The sequence below is a fragment of the Anas platyrhynchos genome, chromosome 10 (assembly GCF_047663525.1).
Source record: "Anas platyrhynchos isolate ZD024472 breed Pekin duck chromosome 10, IASCAAS_PekinDuck_T2T, whole genome shotgun sequence".
Lineage (NCBI taxonomy): Eukaryota > Metazoa > Chordata > Aves > Anseriformes > Anatidae > Anas > Anas platyrhynchos.
The window spans coordinates 6,515,556-6,533,794 of NC_092596.1; the positions used below are offsets into that span (position 1 = coordinate 6,515,556).

The window sequence follows — 18,239 nt, forward strand, 5'->3', positions numbered from 1 at the left end:
AGAGAATGAGTTTTATTGCACGTTATCTGTATTATTCAAAAGCTCAGATCTTGAGCATTCCTATAAAACAAATTCAAACAGTGTCACGCTGTTCTCCATGAATTGTGCTACTTTTATCATGGAGAAGAATCTGAAAAAAGTGTATACGTAGTTCCTATTTCTAGGTCAAGAGCACATACGGTTAAAATATTCTCTTGTCAGTTGGTAAGTATACACATCTTTCAGCCGTTTCTCCGTAAAAGTAGGCTAATATCTACTTAAGAAAACTAATTACTACTATTGTGACAGAAATCGGCGATGAGGCTCAACAGCGGTGCTTGGTTTCTCTTGCTAGCTAAGCTCTGAATCTTTATTCCTCCAAGTACATGGGAGCAGCAGTGCCTATTAGAGCCTCTGGGGAAGTGGTCCTCTGTGCGAGGCAGTCTTCAATGTAGGCATGCTAGCTGTGCAGAATGGTTTTTAGAGATGCACACAATATTTATCCACATCTGCATTTTGTTGTTTTCCTGCAACCTGTTTTTTGACAACTTGATAGCATCAGAATTTATCTTTTGGGGTAGTTGTTGGGAGATTCGTACTTTATCTGGCCCTTGTTTCACACTACGGTTTCCTTGCAATGTGCATGTTTTGGTACAAGTTAGGAATTCAAGGCAAATTTATTTTTAACCTGCTTCTTAAATACCTCCTGCCATCTCCCAAGGATATAGATGTATTTACCACTCTAGTGTTGTTTCTGTGTAGTTGTAAATCAATAGCCTGCCATAAAGAAGGCTGAATCCCTTGAAAGTAAGCGTTTTGTCTTATTTTAATCACACAATTGAGATATTGATGCAGAGCTAAGAATAGGTAATGCTTCCAGTTTAATCTGCTGGGTGGCTAAAAATTACGATGGCTTTTGGCATTTTTCTTGAGTGAATTTGTAGGAGTCAGAGTTAACGCTGACTTGTTTTTCCTTCTGAGACTTGGATTAAAAGGCAAGCGATGCTTTGGTCTTTTAGAATGGCAGTATTGACTGCGAGATAGCTTTTGGTACCAAAAGCTATTATTAAGTCTGCTGTTTGGCATTAATAAAAATCAGCAAATACGGGGTGCAGTTCTTGGGTAAAAAGCGAAGTTTTAAAGCAAATTCTAGACCAGTTTGTAGAATTTCACTGGGATTTACAGGCTTGTATGTCTGAGAGGTCTGCGAATGCTATTTATTCTATTGCCATTGCCTTTTAGAATAAAATACGTACTAAAGAGAAGTTATGCTTCAGGTGACAAGGCTTCCCTTAAGATTTTTCCCTCACTTTGCACATTGCAATATGAAACGAGGCGAAACTTTTCATTATTTCTGGAGGGGGAAAAGAAAAAAAGCTCTGGGAGCTGGTTATCTCTGTAAGAGCTGACTGATTGCCACACGTCTGTACTTCTGAGCCCTACAGGACGTGGTAGGGGTGCGCCCTTCTGTTTTGGGCAGGCGGGGAGATGAATTCACGTGGAAGCTGCAGCCAGGGGACAACTCAGGGCTGACACGAGGCAGCAGCGGGCTCCCTTGGGTGCTGTTTGACACCTCCAGCCTGGATCCCCTCAGCATGGCGCCCGCTGCCCATAGCGTGCTGCCTTCGTGCTGTGCTTGGAGAACAAGATGGGCGCCCCCAGCTGCTGCTGGCCCCGTGTGAGGGCCGGGGGGGTCCTTGGGGTGCTCGGTCCCCGCTGCTGCCCCCCCTGCGGCCGCGGGCAGGGCCCCAGCCCCGGGCCGCCCCCGCCGCCCCCTGCCGGCCGCCCTCGTCAGTGCACCCTGTTTGCAAATGACGTCACGCCCCTCCCCGCATGACGTCAGCCCCCCCCCTCCGGTGATGTCAGCCTCCCCTCCGCCAATCAGCGCGGGGAAGCCGGGAGCGTGACGTGAGCGACCCTAGCAACAGCCCCCTCCGCCGCCGCCCAATTGGAAAATCGCTGGGGGCGGCAAGGAGCCAATGGGAGGCGGCGAAAGGGGAAGGCGGCAGGAGGCAGGTCTCCCTCAGCCTCCCTCCGACAAGATGGCGGCGGGGCTGGCGATGGCGGCCCTAACGGCTTTGTCTGCTTCCAGCGCCTGAGCCCGGGCCCGGCCCGGCCCGGCCGCCCCGAGCAGCGGCGGCGGAGACATGACCGCGGAGCCCATGAGGTACGGCCGCCGCCCGCCCGCCGCCGCCGCGGCGACAAAACGGCCGCGAGGGGATCGAGGAGGACGCGGGGAGGGGGGGGGAGGAGGGAGGGAACCCGCGCCTCGCTCCCGCCTCACGCGCGGCCCTCGGCGGCGGCGCCACCGCCCGGCCCGGCCCGGGGCTCGGCGGCTCCTCGGCCCGCCTGGGGCGGGGCTGCGCTCGGCACGGCCCGGCCCGGGGCTGGCGGAGGCCGGGCAGGGGGAGGGGATGGCGGCGGGGGGCCGGGGGAGGGGGCGGCGGCGGCGGCGGCGGGGAGCGGCCCCTCAGGCGGCGGGGCGCTGCCTCAGGCGGCTCGCCCCCCTCCCCCCGGCCGCTGGGGCTGCCCCCTCACGGCGCCTCAGCCTCTCCCGGGCTCCTCACGCCGCGCACAGCCCCCAGGCCGCCGTTGGCGAGGGGCTGCGCGAAGTCCGGCGGCCGCCCGAGCCCCTGTGGGAGGGAGGCGCCATGTTACAGCGGGACGGAGCGCGCTTTGTGTGCCTCAGGGGGCTCCGCGCCTCGCTGACAGCCGCACGCGTGTGCGGGGCGGCCGGGGAGGCACAGGTTTGTACACAGGTTTGTACACAGGGGGTGTTGCGCCGTGTGTGGCTGCCGTGTGGTAGCGGTAGGGCGAGCATCACGCAGCCCGGGTACGGAAACTCGGGTAAACTTTCCCCTCCCTGTGTATTTGTGCATCCTCGCCCGTCTCGGACCTGAGCAGCTCACAACCACCGTTTAGTTTCAGCCAAAACTTAGGGGCCAAAACAGTAGTGCTTTGCTCTTGGGTACAACTTGGTTTTACAGCCTTACAACTTCAGAGGACATTACATATGTGGACTTAACAGAAAACGTTTACAAGGCGATCATCATCGTTGCTGGTGTTGATCACGTGCTAGGTGCGATTCATAAGCATTACAAATACGCGTTATGTGGTGCACGACTCCCCAACAGCTAAGTTTGCTCAGCATGTTGTCTTCATTTTGTAAGACAGGGATTGCCCATCTCTCCCTCTCCTTATTACTCCTCTTCCTACCCTGTGTTCTTAAAGTACTTTGACAGCTTAAACCAGTTTTGTGTTGGATCAATTATTTTATGTGTAGACTGAAATACTGGTTGACGGATTTTGCTTCTTTCATCTCCAAGTCTTGAAGAATCAAGGGTAGAGCTTGATTTCTCCGTAGCAAAAAGAACTTGCCTAATTACTGACATCTTTACAGTCATAATTAGTGTTGCATGTTCTGAAAAACACTCTTCCATTTGGACCTCTCTGCTTTTTCCTTTATCATAGCTGTTGTATTTTTTCCCCGTTTTCCCATATTCTGTTTTGTCTTCCTTCTTTATCAACTTCTTGTTCCTGGTCTACATCATGAATGTGTTATACTTAACTCTTTCCGTGTTCTTAGACTGTCATTAGCACAAGAACTGGCATGAATGCTAAGAGGCTGCTTTATTTTATGCTTCAGTGGAATTAAGAGGATACAGAAGCTCGTACCTTTTCCACTCAATTTTTCAGATGACCTGCAGACAGAAAGGTAAATGGGATCGTTGCAGTGTTTCATTTGTAACCTCAAAGATCAAAAAGTACGTATGAGGTCAATTTGAGATTGAATCTGTCCCACACAGTAAGTGGGCCCTGACAAACTACTCAGTAGTAGTCTGGCATTGTATTTTTTGGTGCTCCAGAGGTTTTTTTTGGTGCTCCAGAGTTTTTTTTTTTTTTTTTTTCTGTTCATGAACTCAGTTCTCAGTCCAAATGTTTTTGGTAATCCTTATCCCACATGGAGCTCATCTTGAAGAGTGTAAAAACAGTTCTGTGTTAGAAAGTAGGGAAGATGTTGTTGGGTGCCATAGGGTTTGTGAGCTGATGAACACATTGCAAGGGCTTTTTCTTATTTATGTCAATTCAAGTTCTAATAATACTGGAATTGGAGAGAATGAGAGGGAAAAGAAAAGCACCATGAAGGAGTCCTTGATATGGTAATGTCTTGATGGAGAAGCAAAGGTGTTCTTCTGCCTTTTGTTCACACGCAGACATACACGGGTGCACAGACATACTTCTTTGCTCCCATTTTTAGCAAGGCCTTGCACACGCGCACATACTTTGCTCCCATTTCCAGCGAGACCTGTTGGCCTGGCAGCTGCTGCGTCGCTGTCAACCTGCACAGTATCCCTGTGTGTTCGTTTCAGCTTCTGCTATCTGCTTGTTTAAGATGTGTGCAGAAACACAGCTAGGGGATTGTTGGTGGAATTGTGTAGAGGATGCGCAGGCAGTAGAGTTTTTGAAAATCTCCCATTACTTCTGGAAGACTTTTCCTGTTTAAAAGTAAAGTAATTGTTCTCTACTAGTTCACTGATTCTGGAGCATCAAGTTACAACATAGGAAATAACCTTACTTAATTATAAGAACCTAGGAATCTTCTGCATCCAAATGAGAAGTTTGGAATGCTGAAAAACATGACGAGAATTGGAGTAACTGACTAAGAAACATAAAAATTCCTGCTTCTGTAAACGTTGATGAAGATATTTGGACCACAGTTGTATATGAAACTTGATTTTATTTTATTTTTTTTAAGAGTGGAGGAATTTTTGTCATAGTGACCTGACCTGTTCCTACCATTTCGGAGATCATACCGTATAAGCACAACAATAGAAAAAGAAGAAATTTTGGATCTTACTCTCGCTTGGACTGTTGAGGAGGAAGCGTAGTGATACCAAGTAATAAGCTGGTAAAATAAACTTCATGTCAACTTTTTTTTATGCATCGGGCTTTCCAACTTGCAGCTTTTAAGTTTTTGGGTCGCTTGAATGTCTTTGTCCCAAGTGCCTGTCACTACAGGTTGTATGAGGGGTCCTACTGAATGCCACAGTAATCTAACAGGAAGGAAGTCCGGAGTAATCATCCTCCTTCTCTGAAGGTGCATAGAAGCTAGCAGTCTTCCACACAGCCCTGTGAAATGGGCGTAAGCAGATCCGTTGCTCTTCAAGAATCAAAACGTTAGGCTGGCTGTCATCTTCTCTCCAAGATGCCCAGAGCCAATGTGTTCACACTGCTGAAATGAAATTGAAATCCCTCTGAAGGAGATTCCTCCTGCAGGGGCCGTGTTGTTTCTGTTTCAGCATAGCTCCATCTCCTAGGGTTTTGTGAACTTTATCTTGTGGTCTGTGTAGGGGTTGACTGAAGGTACCTTCATTCTTTGTGGAATAATTTGCCGTGGTACAGGGATACCTTGACACTGTTGTAACATGAAATTCCCGTTTTCATTACAGACGAGGATAAGATTCCACGTGCACTCGCGGCCTCTGCCGGAAGGGAGGAAGAGCTGGTGCTTTTGGCTTGCATGTAACTCGCCAAAAAGAAAATGTCAAAACATAAAATAATACAAATGTGTTGTGTTCTCCAGAAAAAAAAAAATGCCTGCGACAAATGCTGGGATCACTAGATATGCCTCGTATAAACAGGGAAGCCTAGGGATAGTGCTGAACCTCAGGAAGTCATGTTTCGTATCACTGGAGTTGGTGCCCGTAGGTGGTGTGGAAGTACGAGTTGGTTCATGGATAGGTCACTGCACCTTGTTCTGGTGGTGAGTCAGGAGGGAAAAGATGAAATTGACAAAAAGTCAGTGGCGAATACCATGGAAGGTTTTATATTGACTTCCAGAGATGGTAGGTAAAGCTCTCTAATTTAGTAAAGAGAGAGTACTAAGCTGTCATAATTAGTTATAACAACTAGCCCCAGGCAGTTGTCGTGCAAGACGGATGACGGATTGATGGATGTTGTTTTTTAATTATTATTTTTAAAGAAAAGGAGTGAAACTGAAAATCAAGACCTTGATTTCCCAGGTTGTTGCCAAGTGTCAACTTCAGTGCAGTTTAGGCAGTTTATTTGTCTGAAAGCTGCACAATTGTAGGAATTCGTCTCAACACATCCAACAGTAGAAGTCTTGTTGGGTGGAAGCGAAACAAAAACTTTGGCAATAAATTCAGCATTGTTAGTGGGGCAAACTGAGATGACTGTTACCTTGGAAAATAAAAAGCTTGCATTTCAGGAAGATGATAACCCTTAAAACCTGATAACAAACCCAATGGGGAGTATCTGGAAGACTTTAAGGAACACACTTTATTTCTTATAGTTTGTAATGAATAAGGTCTCGTTGAGAGTCTTTGACAAATTCCAGAAAATGGAAGACAACTGAAACAAAGGAGAAGGCAATTCTAGAATTAGAGGGAAGTGATGTCATGGGATGGAGCCCTTCTTCTCCTTTAAATGAAACGTACTAACACTTTTTTAGCAGTACTTTGTCTTGTAGGTTAAGTATATGCTAGCTTCAGCTTTCTTTCCTGAATTAATGTATGAAGGTACTCAGTTTGCCATGATTTTTGTCTCATAAAGATGAAAACACAGTATTTAGGTTTTCAAAGGGTGGACTTCAGTCAGTGGTTTTAAGTTGGCAGACTGTTTTGCCATGGAAGTTACAGACTTCCATATAGCAGTCAAGCCCACTAACAAAGGAGGTGTGTGTGTGTGTATTTAAAAAAAACAAACTTCACTTTTCACTGAAGCGTGGTAACTCAGCCAAATCATGTTAAGGTTGTTTGGGTACCGTCTAAAGAAAAAGAAATTGTGTAATTTTCCTTGAATGTGATAAAGGGTCTCTTAGTGACTTCGAACCATTCCCCTTGTGTGTCTGGAGAGAACTAATTCTGTTTACTTGTCTGAGCCTGTTGTGTTGTGCTGACACTCCAGAGTTATTTCATCCACATCATCAAGTGTCTTGAACTCTGCTAGGTATCACTTGATTAAGCCCCTGTGGATCAGAGTCAGTTCTAACCCAAATAAGAGGGAACCTGCGTTAATGAAGCCTTCAGAACAGAAGCTGTGCGTTCAGTGACGTGCTGGTGGCCGCCTCTCCTCTCAGTCAGAGCTGCAGTGTTCAGCTATCTCCGGGCTGTGTTCGATCCAGTAAGTGCAGCGTGGCACGGTTCTGTCTGACCGCAGGGGAACTCGTTTGCTGTGAGAAAGGCCAAACGCTGGAATTGGTTATCAAGAGGTTGTGCAGTTTCCACCTGGAGGTGTCCAGAGCCCGGCTGGACGTGGGCAGCCTGCTGGTGGGGCGTGGGGCTAGCAGATCTCCAGAGCTCCCTCCCAGCCTAGAGGTTGCTGTGCTCCTTTGTCTCCCTTACCTGAGCAGCTCTAGCCTAGCACGGCAGCTCAAGTTCATGTACTGCTGCCACTGAAGTTCATAAATCTCAGTTGCCTGCGCTTGCAGAGACGTTTGTACAATGAGCGGTGATTAGGGAAATGAATTCAGCAGAAGGAACAGCTACTTCTAATCTGGGTTGGTTTCAGCATGTGGATCACCCCGATTGTTGTGCTGCAGTGGAGGAGGAAGGAGAGAAGTGAGCGTGGCACCACGCATTTGTGGGCAGGCGTTGAGGGTTTGTGTCCTTGGGCGGTGGGGCCGGGTCATGTCAGCCTGAACACACGGCGAGAACCCTGGCTGTGAAGCTGCACTCGTTTTGGTGTGGCTGGTGTATCGAAATGAGTATTTTGCAAAATAGTCATCTGATTTAAGCTATGCTGTATCATTTTGCTTTGCTCTTGGAAAACCATTGCTGAGTTTAAAAACAACACCACAAAACCCAATAAAAGCTAATAGTGCTTTATGGCCCTGCCCTTGTAAAACACATGCTTGTGTTCAAGTGACACAATAGGCTGTTTTATTTTCTGGTTATGTATTTTCTCTGAGAGAAGTAGGCTTTTTTATGGCACTTCAGGTGTGTTCACTCCTTTTCTGATTAGGGAGCAGCTTCTTTTGTAGATTTTTGTCATCTTTCTCCTTCTCCAGCAGTTTTGAGCCATTTCATTCCTGTGTGTTCAGCCACAATGGTGATGTGCTTTTGTTTGAAACTGCTGTACAGCCTCTGCCCTTGTAACTGAAATCACGGTGTTGGGGCAAGTCTAACACCTCTCCTTTCCTTCAGGAAAATCTTTTATGAAGGTCTGCAGGTGACAGAATGGTGGCCTGATTACATTCAGACTTAGGCAGTAGGACAGCAAATGACACTTTTTAGGGCGGGAAAGGGATACCTCCTAACAGTTTAGGATCTGGATGTTTAATGAAATGCATTGATTTCAGCTTTCTTTATGGTAAAGCAGATATTTTTAAAGGTGACCCTGTCAGTAATGCTTTAGGATTAGGAAAGGTTAGGAAAAATGGGTTCTGGTCTCCGTGAGAGCCTTAGATGCATCTCTACTAGCATTTGACATCAGAAGTGCTTTCAGTTGCGTTGGGACAGCAGCACCAAACCTTACTGTGTCCTAACACGCAGTCTGTTTTGCCTTTTCTCTTGCTGTTGTCTTAATTAAAACATGCAGACTTCTGCTGTGGGTTGTGTAGTTGTCCTTCACAGACCGTACTGTTTGAAGGAGAGGATGCTAGTCTGCAGTTCAGGGGTTTGAAAGAACATCTGGTTTTAATTTTCTGTATTTTTTAAGGATTGTTTAGTTTTGTCCGCTTAATAGTTGTTGCTCTGCAGCATTTCCTTTCAGCTTCCAAAGTGAAAAGTAATTGGGATTTCACTTGAAGCAACTGTAAAGATGGATTAAAAAACTTGTGCCCTTGAACTACTTTTAGGGTGTAAACAAAGATTTCAGATGAGTGCTGAGTTTAAGGCAGTTGAGAACTCTCAAAGGAAAAAATCTGCAAGACGTATTTGTAAACAAACTGAGATAGATACGAAGCTGGGAAGGCTCCTGGACTGCTGACTGCCAGAGCCATTTGAAATTCAGATGAGCAGCACTTAGGCTAAAAGTTGGTGGGATGCTGTGGAAGAATGGGGAATTCATTTGCTGAAAGGAAAATATTTTTAAAACGTTCTTCTGGATCTTGACAGTAGATGGGGCATTTCCCACCTCTGCTTTCAGGGTGCCTGAGGAGAGCAGACAGAAAATGAATGCACTAACAAGTTGTGTGATGGGGTAAGCGTAGGGGGACGGCGGGTGACAGCCACATGGAATGGGGTGTGTGTCTTGGTTAGCTTGACGAGGATACCACGCTTCCACCTCTTCCCCATGCCCCCACCTCTTTTTTCTTCTCTGCTCTTCTGCTCATTTGGAGCATCATTCAGCCTCCTGACGCAGACTTTGTTCTCCCACTGAGGGCCAGGCCTGTGCTGGTTAAGCATACAGCACCCGCTCGGAGCTTAGGTAAGAAAGTGTGCTCTTGCACGGTAACTTCTCAAGGTCACAAATCCAGTTCATGGCCAAACCAATAATAGTAGGACACCTCTCCTTTCGTTCCTGTTCTAATTAGGCTGAGCAGTGTTGAAATAGCTCTAGAGTGGTGGTGAAGCTGTTTCTTTATGTGTGAGCCTGGAAGCTCGAGGAAAAAGCGTAGGCACAGTTGATTCACGGTAGAGGGAGACTGCTCCCCTTAGTGCTCCTGAGGTGCTTTGAAGTTTTTAGGCTCCTGTGTATTTTTTTAGTACCCATTTTAACTGTTGGGATGAATCTATTGTGTCAATTTATGATAATACATTACAAGGAATAAGGATTTTGTGCGAAAGCATTGCCCTAAATCACAATTTCTTTGTGTTGAAGTATATTAAGTGTAAGGCCTTTACTTAAATTTGACCTATTACTGCTAATACAGGCTTATGGTACAAAATGCTGAATAATCTAGAGGAAAAGCAAGCTGAGGAGGCTTCTTAGTATTAGTTCGTAGATTTTTTGGTGTGTCAGCACGAATGTTTTTGCTCGGAAAACAATACTTGTAGGCTAGTTAGGATAAGAGACAATAGCTGGCTGCTGATCATGTTCCAAGTTGTTGGTCATGAAGATGCATGCACAGTGTTCCGAGTGTTTTATGTTGAGAAAAATAGTATAACTTGGCTATAGTTCTCATTTTCTAAGATGTTATTACCAAAACAAGTTATTTATAAACTAAAAGAGCACATGCTTTATAAACTGTATTCCACGTTTTTTTTGTTTTTTTTTTTTATTAGTGCCAAGGACTAACTTTGTTTTGCCTTTCTTTATATGCATTAATTCTTCACCTAGAAAGACAATAAAATTTCTTTACGTGCTTCTATTGTCAAGTAATCCTGAGCAACTCTTCCATTTTTTAAAACTTCCTGTGGACAAATCACCATTTAAGCTCCTTTCTGAAGAGCATGCAGTCTCTGAAAGCTGAAGCGTGCGTACCACTGTCATCTTCTGCAGTGTTTTCCAGGTGTGCCCTCCATCTGTGACAAGAAGGGAAGCACAGGTCCCAGGGCTGGCAGTTGTGTAGCAGTGTCAATCTGGTAGTAAGAGCCAAAGACTTTTAGACAGACGGAGAGACCAATTTTAAGATGCACTTAAGAATAACCCAGGCTTTGGTACTGTCTTTCAGAGTTGCATGAGCGATTGATGGCACATAGTCCAAAATTACAGTCTCAAAAGAAAACTGTCCTCATTCACAAAAATCTTCTCATGACAAAATGCAATTTTGTTTTGAGTCCTTCAGAAAATCATTTTAAACGATTCTTTTTTTTAAGATGGATGCCTAATGCTGTTGTACAGACAGTTACTTTTCACTGTTTTAAGTAGTTACTTGAATTAATATGATGATGCCCTCTACATGTTGCTCAAGGGATCTCTCACCTGCATGCTTATTTTTTATGAAATGGGTGATTTTCCTTAGCAGTAGGAGTTAATTTGAGAGTCAGGAGTTAATAAATTTATTGATGGGTTCAGAAAAACAGTAGAGATGCTAAAGGTGAGAGGATTGAGTTTCTGATAAATATTCAAAAGATCCCACAAACTGTAGAACGGCGACAGAAAATCTTATTTCCTCGTACTATCAGAAGACTGTTTTGGAAATAATGAGGAGATTAGAAAACAGTGAAGAGAAGCCTCTGTCCTTTAACTGGGTTAACTTATGAAGCAGATAGTGCAGCTCAGCAGTTTGGGAAGCCGTATCTAATAGCAGATAAGGGATGATGACTCAGACATATCGGCTGGCAGATTTCGGAGAATTGATAGCGGTTGGGAGGGAAGCAGAGCCAAGCAGCCGAGAGTGGTGACTTCTGATAGCGGTGGTCTGGGGGCTGGCTGCCCTTGGCCCTGCTCTGGTACTTGCTGTTAGAAAAACAGACTTGTCTCGGGAGGTTGTAGAAGCTGTGGGTGGAAAAAAATAAGCACCATGAAATGTGAGGGAATAAAGTGCTCTTCATGAGGAAACATAGGGGAAAAGTGGGGCCTTTTTACTACAAATAATTTACTACAAATACTACTTTTACTCTCTACTGAGTAGAGATACATGGCTACTGGTTCCTGGTATCTGAAACTGCCTCGCGAGCATTCCCAGGGTAGTACACTGTATAAATTAATTACGAATACTGGTACACAAAGATCATGGCATGATCTGATCGTACCTGGTTGCTTTTAAGCAGAACTAATACAGGATACAGTGTGTGTGTGTAAATGTGTGAGGTTGATTTATTATAAGGTTAGTGTAAGCATGTAGATTCGTGACACTTAGTGTACCTGTTATTTACATTGTAGATTAAAAAAAAAAAAAAAAGCTGTTATTTGTAGAGTTTTATATCCCCGGAGGTTATTACTTTTTAAATAATGAAGTCAACATTTTATTTTTTTTACCTGTTCAGCTTCATACCACCTCAGATTCTCCTTTAAAATATATTTCTTGTTTCTGTGAACATGTCCTTAGTACTTTGTCAAAAAGGCTGCACCTATGTGTTGTTGGTTTTTTTAAACACAATGTTCAATAAAACTACGTCTTTTTTTAATTTTCTTTGATATTCCCCTTGTGGAACCAAATGTTTGGGTGATAATTGTGTTTCTCCTGTAGGTATGTATTAATTGGGACTCCCCTTTTCTTCTTTCAGGCTTGCTGACTAGCGTAAGATCTGTAGCTAACTTCAAGTTCTACTTGTGTTTTGACAGTGAAAGCAAGTTGAATACATTGGTGCAGAAACTCCATGACTTCTTGGCTCACTCATCGGAAGAATCTGAGGACGCAAATTCTCCTCCAGCGTTATCTAAAAACAAAACCATAGGTAAAAAGACACTTTTGTTTTCAGTTTGAACATACACATGATTCTGAAGTCAAAGAGCTTTGTGTTGTGATTTCATTATATCACACTTTGCTGGGGCAATTATGCCAAGTCCTAATGTGATTTAATCAAGTGGCGACATCTTGATAAATACATCTAGCCTTTGATGCAATATTTCTTTCAGTTATGAATGTTTTCTCACTGTGAATAGAGCTGATACTGGTGGTGTATTCTGCCTTCTGTGAAACCTGAGAAAGCAAACATGCATGTGTTTGCTGTGGTAGGGATTCCATGGTCAGTTTTCCTCAAGGTTTAAGGGCAGTATTTTATTTCTTCTGCTGAAGTAAAGCTTTTGTCATCCATCTAGTTGAGGAAGAAGTTCTTAAGGTTATGCTTCTGTAATTACTTAAAAACTACTTCTACATTTAATCTGGAAGCATTAGAAAACAAACAAAAAAAACCAACAGAGTGCTGTAGTATGTCAGATTTGGTGTTAGAAATTTTTACTTCCTAGTTGGAAATCAGTAACAAATTGTAAACATTTTATTTTGGTTACAGTCATTAAAAAAGTGAAACTATTTCATAACAGTACCAAGTACAGTTTGTTTCCAAATTTAACTGGGACTGGGTACAGGTATACAACTTTTCAGACTCTGCTGTTCCATGAGCTAAAAATTGTGCTGAAATGATAGGGTACAGGAGAATGCGAGTGTGTTGGCTGTGCTGTGGAGTTTATTTTCAAACTGTTGTCACAAGTAATAAACCCGTGTGTGCGGCTTTTCATTCAGTGTTTCATCTTGAGAGTCTACTGCCATGTGGTGCTATCTGCCTTGTGTCAACGTCCGATTAAATGTTAACACTGGAGAAAGTATCCCATGAATAACTTCTTAAACAGAATAATAAATTAAACTGGTGGAGATGTACATATTTCCAAGTGAGATTTAGCTGTGGAGCATATTGTTTTGAAAGAAATCTGCCTTTATCCGCTGTGGTTATGAAGTAAAATTTGGATACTTGCCTCAAAATACAAATTTACTTTGAGACAGAGGTACGCTGACTAATTAAAAGCAGACATGCCTCAGTGTTGTTTTTGAGATTTTATTCTTTAAAAAGAGAACATATTAAAGTTGAAAAGTCAAGAATTAAATATTAGGAAATGCCAGAATTAACTGTGCAAAGTTACTTCCCCTCCCAGCTTTCTGTGCATAATTTTAATATCTCTAGGAACTACACTTTTTATATATAAATATATATGTTTTACCACAGAATGCCTATTCAGCGTAAATACTGGACAAGATTGGGGCCAAATCAGTTGTTTATAGTCAGGGATCTCATAGTGTTCCAGAATTTGGAGGATATATGACTTATTAACTGGGGTGTTGTAAGGAGGGAAGTGATGATGAAGATGAAGATGGTTAGCTGTGGCTCGAGGAAGCTGGAGCATGTCCTTGCCACGCACACAGGTCAATTGAACACAGCTCAATTGAAATATGAAACGGTTGCTCGTTGAGCACTTGATCTTGTGCACTGCTGTGGAGTTAACTGTACCGTGATGCTTAGGTTGTAGGAGTGATAAGTGAAATTACATTGATAAGACCCTGATTCTGGCTTTTCTTAATTTTTGAGCACTTGATTTTACAGCCTTAATAATGTTTCTTTATCCTCTCTGCATTCGAATCGGATGTCTCCCTCTACATTGCGTGGGTGCCAGCAGGAGGATCACTGAGAGCGTAGGAGAGACTGAGTTCCTGCTCTTGTTTCAAGTGACCGGCCCTGGAGCAGCAGTCACAGGGGAAATCCTGTGCTCCCCTAGCCCTGGAGTGGATGGAGCATGTGCAGTTTGGTCAGCGCTAGGAGCTGGGAGGGGATGCAGCATGCTCGGTCATAATGCGGGGATGGCGCATGTAGAAGCTGAGATGAGGGAGCATGTTCAGTTGCTTTCGGGAACAGCGCATGGGCAGCCAGAAGGCAGAATCCGCAGGCTTTATCTACCAGAATGGAAGAAACCTGTACTAAGCATATACAAACTGTGTTATCTTCAATAGATTCAGTACTTGGGCAAAACTGGTCAAAAGTAGAAGTGAGGCAGGGTCCCATCTCCAAAGGAAATGGAACCCTTCTGCCAGATTTCAGGTTCTTCCCTCAAAATGGGGGAAAGCCATTACTATTCCATACAGGAGATTTTATGTATTGAAAGGGGGTGGGGGCAGAAGCTTTTTTTGTCTGTTTTGATTCCCCTCTCCAGCTTTGCATGCAGAAATGGCCGGATAATTTAGGATAAATTGTTTGGGTACATTTTAGCCAAAGTCAAATACTCAGCATGAAATTTTCCATTTATTTATTTAATATAAAATACTATAGTTTTATTTTTCCCCCAAGAGTAAAGGATCAGGAAATAGTAAGTTGCAATACCAGCAGTCTCATTCTATTATCACAAAAGGTAACGATACTCATCCTGTAATTACACTATCACTATACTTGCATGTTTTTTAGTAGTGCATCTATTAAAATAGTGCTATTGCTATGTTTTTGAGCAACTGTGTATGAGTATCGTTAAACCACTGAACTAGAAACTCCCCTCCATCACTAGGACAGGTGGATGGAACAGGTAGTCATAAGTTACCTGTCTTTAGGCTTTATATTCCAAAGGTACTAAGATCAAGAAATGAGAATTCTCTATCATACAGATTTTTTTGTGCAGTTCCATGATCCTAGACTTAAGATGGTGTTTTTAATGTCAAAACATGTAAGAAAAATACTTAACTTCTTAGAGTTAAAAAAAAAATAAATACACTGACTCTATTATCCTTGCGTATACAGCTGCACTCTCATTTCTTCAGCAATGGGAAGGCTCTCTTTCAGCACAGCAGCAACTTAAAAAACTGAAAGTAATTCCTGTATGGTTTCTGTGAGATTTATGCCATGCAGTCAGCTGTGTTTTGCTGTTGTGCAAAGTTCTGTGAAAGTTACACAGTCATCTGTACTTACACCGATGAAATATAAACAATGCTATGAGATGCAATGTGAAGAACTGCTAATATTTCTTGCATTTCAGTGGATTTCTTTCCTTTATCTCTGTAGGTAAAAGTAGAGAACCTGAGAGTAGTCCAACATCAATGGAGAACAACAGAGAAGAGGTAGGAATAAAAATGCTTTTGAATTTTAGTTGTATGACTAGTACAGAATGAATGGTGTGGGTGTGTAGGGAACAGAGTTCACTTGGTTGCTGTTTACAATAAACGCTTAAAGAACGTTGTCAGAATCATATGCAGAAAACATTCTGTCTGCTGAATAGAAACTTTAGTTGTAAAATATTATAGAACGGATTTAAAAGTAAATTTAAAATTCTGAATGATGATGTGATTTAGGCATATGCAAGCCATCTTGCTTCTCCCTCATCCCCTTCTTTAAATTATTGAAATACACAGGTTTACTTGGATGATTTCTCTGTTTTTTTCTGATGTACAATAATTCCTGGGTAAAATGTCTCTAATGCACTTCAGAGAGTTAACTTATGCTTACCTAAAGCGTGCAACTGCGTTTTTGCTAGGAAACAGTGTTGTTAATTTATTCAGACTGAGTGTATTGCAAAGTGACTTCTTTTTAAAGAAATTCAGTTATTATTTTTCTCCTTAATTCTGGTCTTTGATTTGCTTGTAAAGTCTCCTATTTAATTTTTGCTTAAAGAATTGGTCTCCCTTGTTTACACTCACACCGTATTACCGAGATAACAATAGATGCTCACAGAGCTGTGTAAGCTACTGCAGCACTGAGGTGCTGTGAGGAATCCCAGTGACTTGTATAAAAAGTGAAAGTGTGCAGCAGTACGGAGACAGAGGTGTGTGTGCTCAGTGTTGTTTTACACTGTGAGGTGAGTTAGACCATTCTGTGTACTAATCGCGGAAGAGTTACCGTTGTGGTGAAGATGCACAGACTCAGAGGCCCCAGACCTGTTTGTGATTCCGAATGGTCATTGATCTGACCTGTTCTTTTCCCTGCTCCAGAAAGCTGAGAACTTACAGCACATTGGTGGGAGCTGACAATTGAAAGGGCAAAATTTCATCAGTTTCATGGAGAGAGTGCTTGAGATGTGCAGTTTCTTTCTGTGAATGTCTCAATTTAATTTACAGCAGCACTCTCTCTTAATTTCTCTCAAGATAGATGGTTAGTGAGGTTTGTGAGCATTAGATTAGTGACTTAGGGTTTGGTGACATCTATTTTAAAACATGTTTGTAAAGGAATTACGACTCCTTGGAGTCTTAAGTCTGCTTAAACTAAATCTGTGGGTTTTGGTTAACTGAACTGGCTTGACTATTGAAATTGTGTCACTTTTTATTATTGCTTCTGTTGATTCATTTTATTTTGTAAGAGCCGGAGACTTCTGAGATATTTCGGTGGTGTTTGAGTTAATGTAGGAAGCTCGTTTTGTTGACAGGTGTCATGGTCACAATGCAGTGACTTTTTTTTCTTGTTTTTAGGGCAGCAGCTCTTCAGAAAGAATGAAGTCCTCAGGATCATCACGTTCAAAAAGGTTGGTTTGGAAAAGAAAAGGAAATAAATTACTTTTAGTCATATGGAAGTATTGCCAAGTCTTTGTACTATATCAGATGCTTTTGGTGTATACCAGTATAGGTCCACTAAGTTAACAGAGTTCTGGTAAAACAAATGCCTTATAGCATATTTACAATTCCAATAGTCTTTCAAGGTCAAGAAGCTAAGATCATAAAGCTATTTTTTTATTTATTTATAATGAGACGACAAGATTATCCTGCAGCTTCGGGCTCTTCGGGACAAAGGTGCTTATACAATTACTTTACTCTTGCTCTTTCAACACATGGGATTCTCCCAAAAACATAAGCTAGGCCATACAGAAAAAAAGCTTCATGTACCTTATTAAGAGACTGTAGAATCAAAATGTGCTAATAAGTTGTCCTGTGCAGCAGTTGCCATTTGCTGCATTTCTGCATAATCCGTTTTTGCTCTTTGTTGTAAAAAAAAGTATGGAGTTAACTGTTTGCAGTTTGAGGAAGACAAACTATATGTGACCTAAATAACAGCAGGCTTATTCTAATAGAACTCCTCATTTTTACTCTCAGCTGATGCTCATTCAGGTTATGTCCTTCATGATTTGTTTTATTATTCTACTATGCTGTGTAGATAGGTGAGCTCTTCTAAGTGCACAATTTGAGCATCTTCCTTCTTACTGCTCTTAAGCAGTATATATCTCTTTTCAGTCTCATATTTATCAAAGTTTGTTTATTGTATCATATCTGCTGGAATTAAATAACACTCTTCATTCTTCCTTTTTGTATTTGGCTTGATTCTGTATTTGCAAATGTGGTTTCATATTTGATTTTAATTTCTCCCTCATCTTCTGAATGCAGTCTCCTGACAAACTTTTTTGTTTATATAATTTTGGCAGTTTTGTTTTTGCTTCCTGTCTATCGTTAAATGTAGTGTCCCTCATGCACTTACCACGCTGTGCCTGATATTGAAAAAAACAGCATCCTGCACTGACCTAAGTAGTCTTTGTTACTTTCAGTAATATCTAGGTATTACTGACAATTATTGAAATTACGCTATTTTTTTTCCCTGCCGTGACATAGTGTATTTCTTCACGTTAAGGTGTTAGTTCTGAGTTACTTTTGTGTGAAATTCTGGAGACTGATCTCTATATTCAACAGTCAGCTTTTTAATTTATTTCTGCATTTCCTATATTTCATTGCTAGTGTCTCTTCTGCCAAGCTGCTTTTTGTTCATTTGCTAATATCCGTGTGTTCTCTTCGGGCTGCCTCTTAAACTTGGAACCATGTATAACATTTCTGAGTAGACATCCACTTGGGTTTCATTCTGGCTTTTTTTTTTTTATTTATAAAAATGTGACTTCCTGTATACCTTTTTAAAAGCATGTGAAACCTTGATATGACCACAAAACCATACAGCAAATAATGTGAAACAAAAATCCTTTATTAGTGTATCTTTTGATTTTTGCATAGGAGGGAAGAGTTCCTTGTCCTA

At 42.5% G+C, this 18,239-nt stretch overlaps 1 protein-coding gene across 13 annotated transcripts in view; it reads left to right on the top strand.

The window, feature by feature from the left end:
- Positions 1–1,898: 1,898 nt before the first annotated feature.
- The window catches only part of ATRX (ATRX chromatin remodeler), a 91,803-nt gene continuing 75,462 nt past the window's right edge, over positions 1,899–18,239 (top strand). For 2 of the 13 annotated variants that reach the window (XM_027464959.3, XM_027464960.3), the window contains exons 1-4: positions 1,899–2,146; positions 12,112–12,224; positions 15,303–15,358; positions 16,700–16,752. In XM_027464959.3, coding sequence (XP_027320760.1) covers positions 2,127–2,146; positions 12,112–12,224; positions 15,303–15,358; positions 16,700–16,752 — 242 coding nt within the window. In that variant the 5' untranslated portion in view covers positions 1,899–2,126. Of the gene's footprint in view, positions 2,147–2,439; positions 2,739–6,948; positions 7,123–12,111; positions 12,225–13,932; positions 14,065–15,302; positions 15,359–16,699; positions 16,753–18,239 lie in introns of those variants that run through there. The other 11 variants (XM_027464966.3, XM_027464971.3, XM_027464961.3 and 8 more) reach the window with 10 other exon arrangements.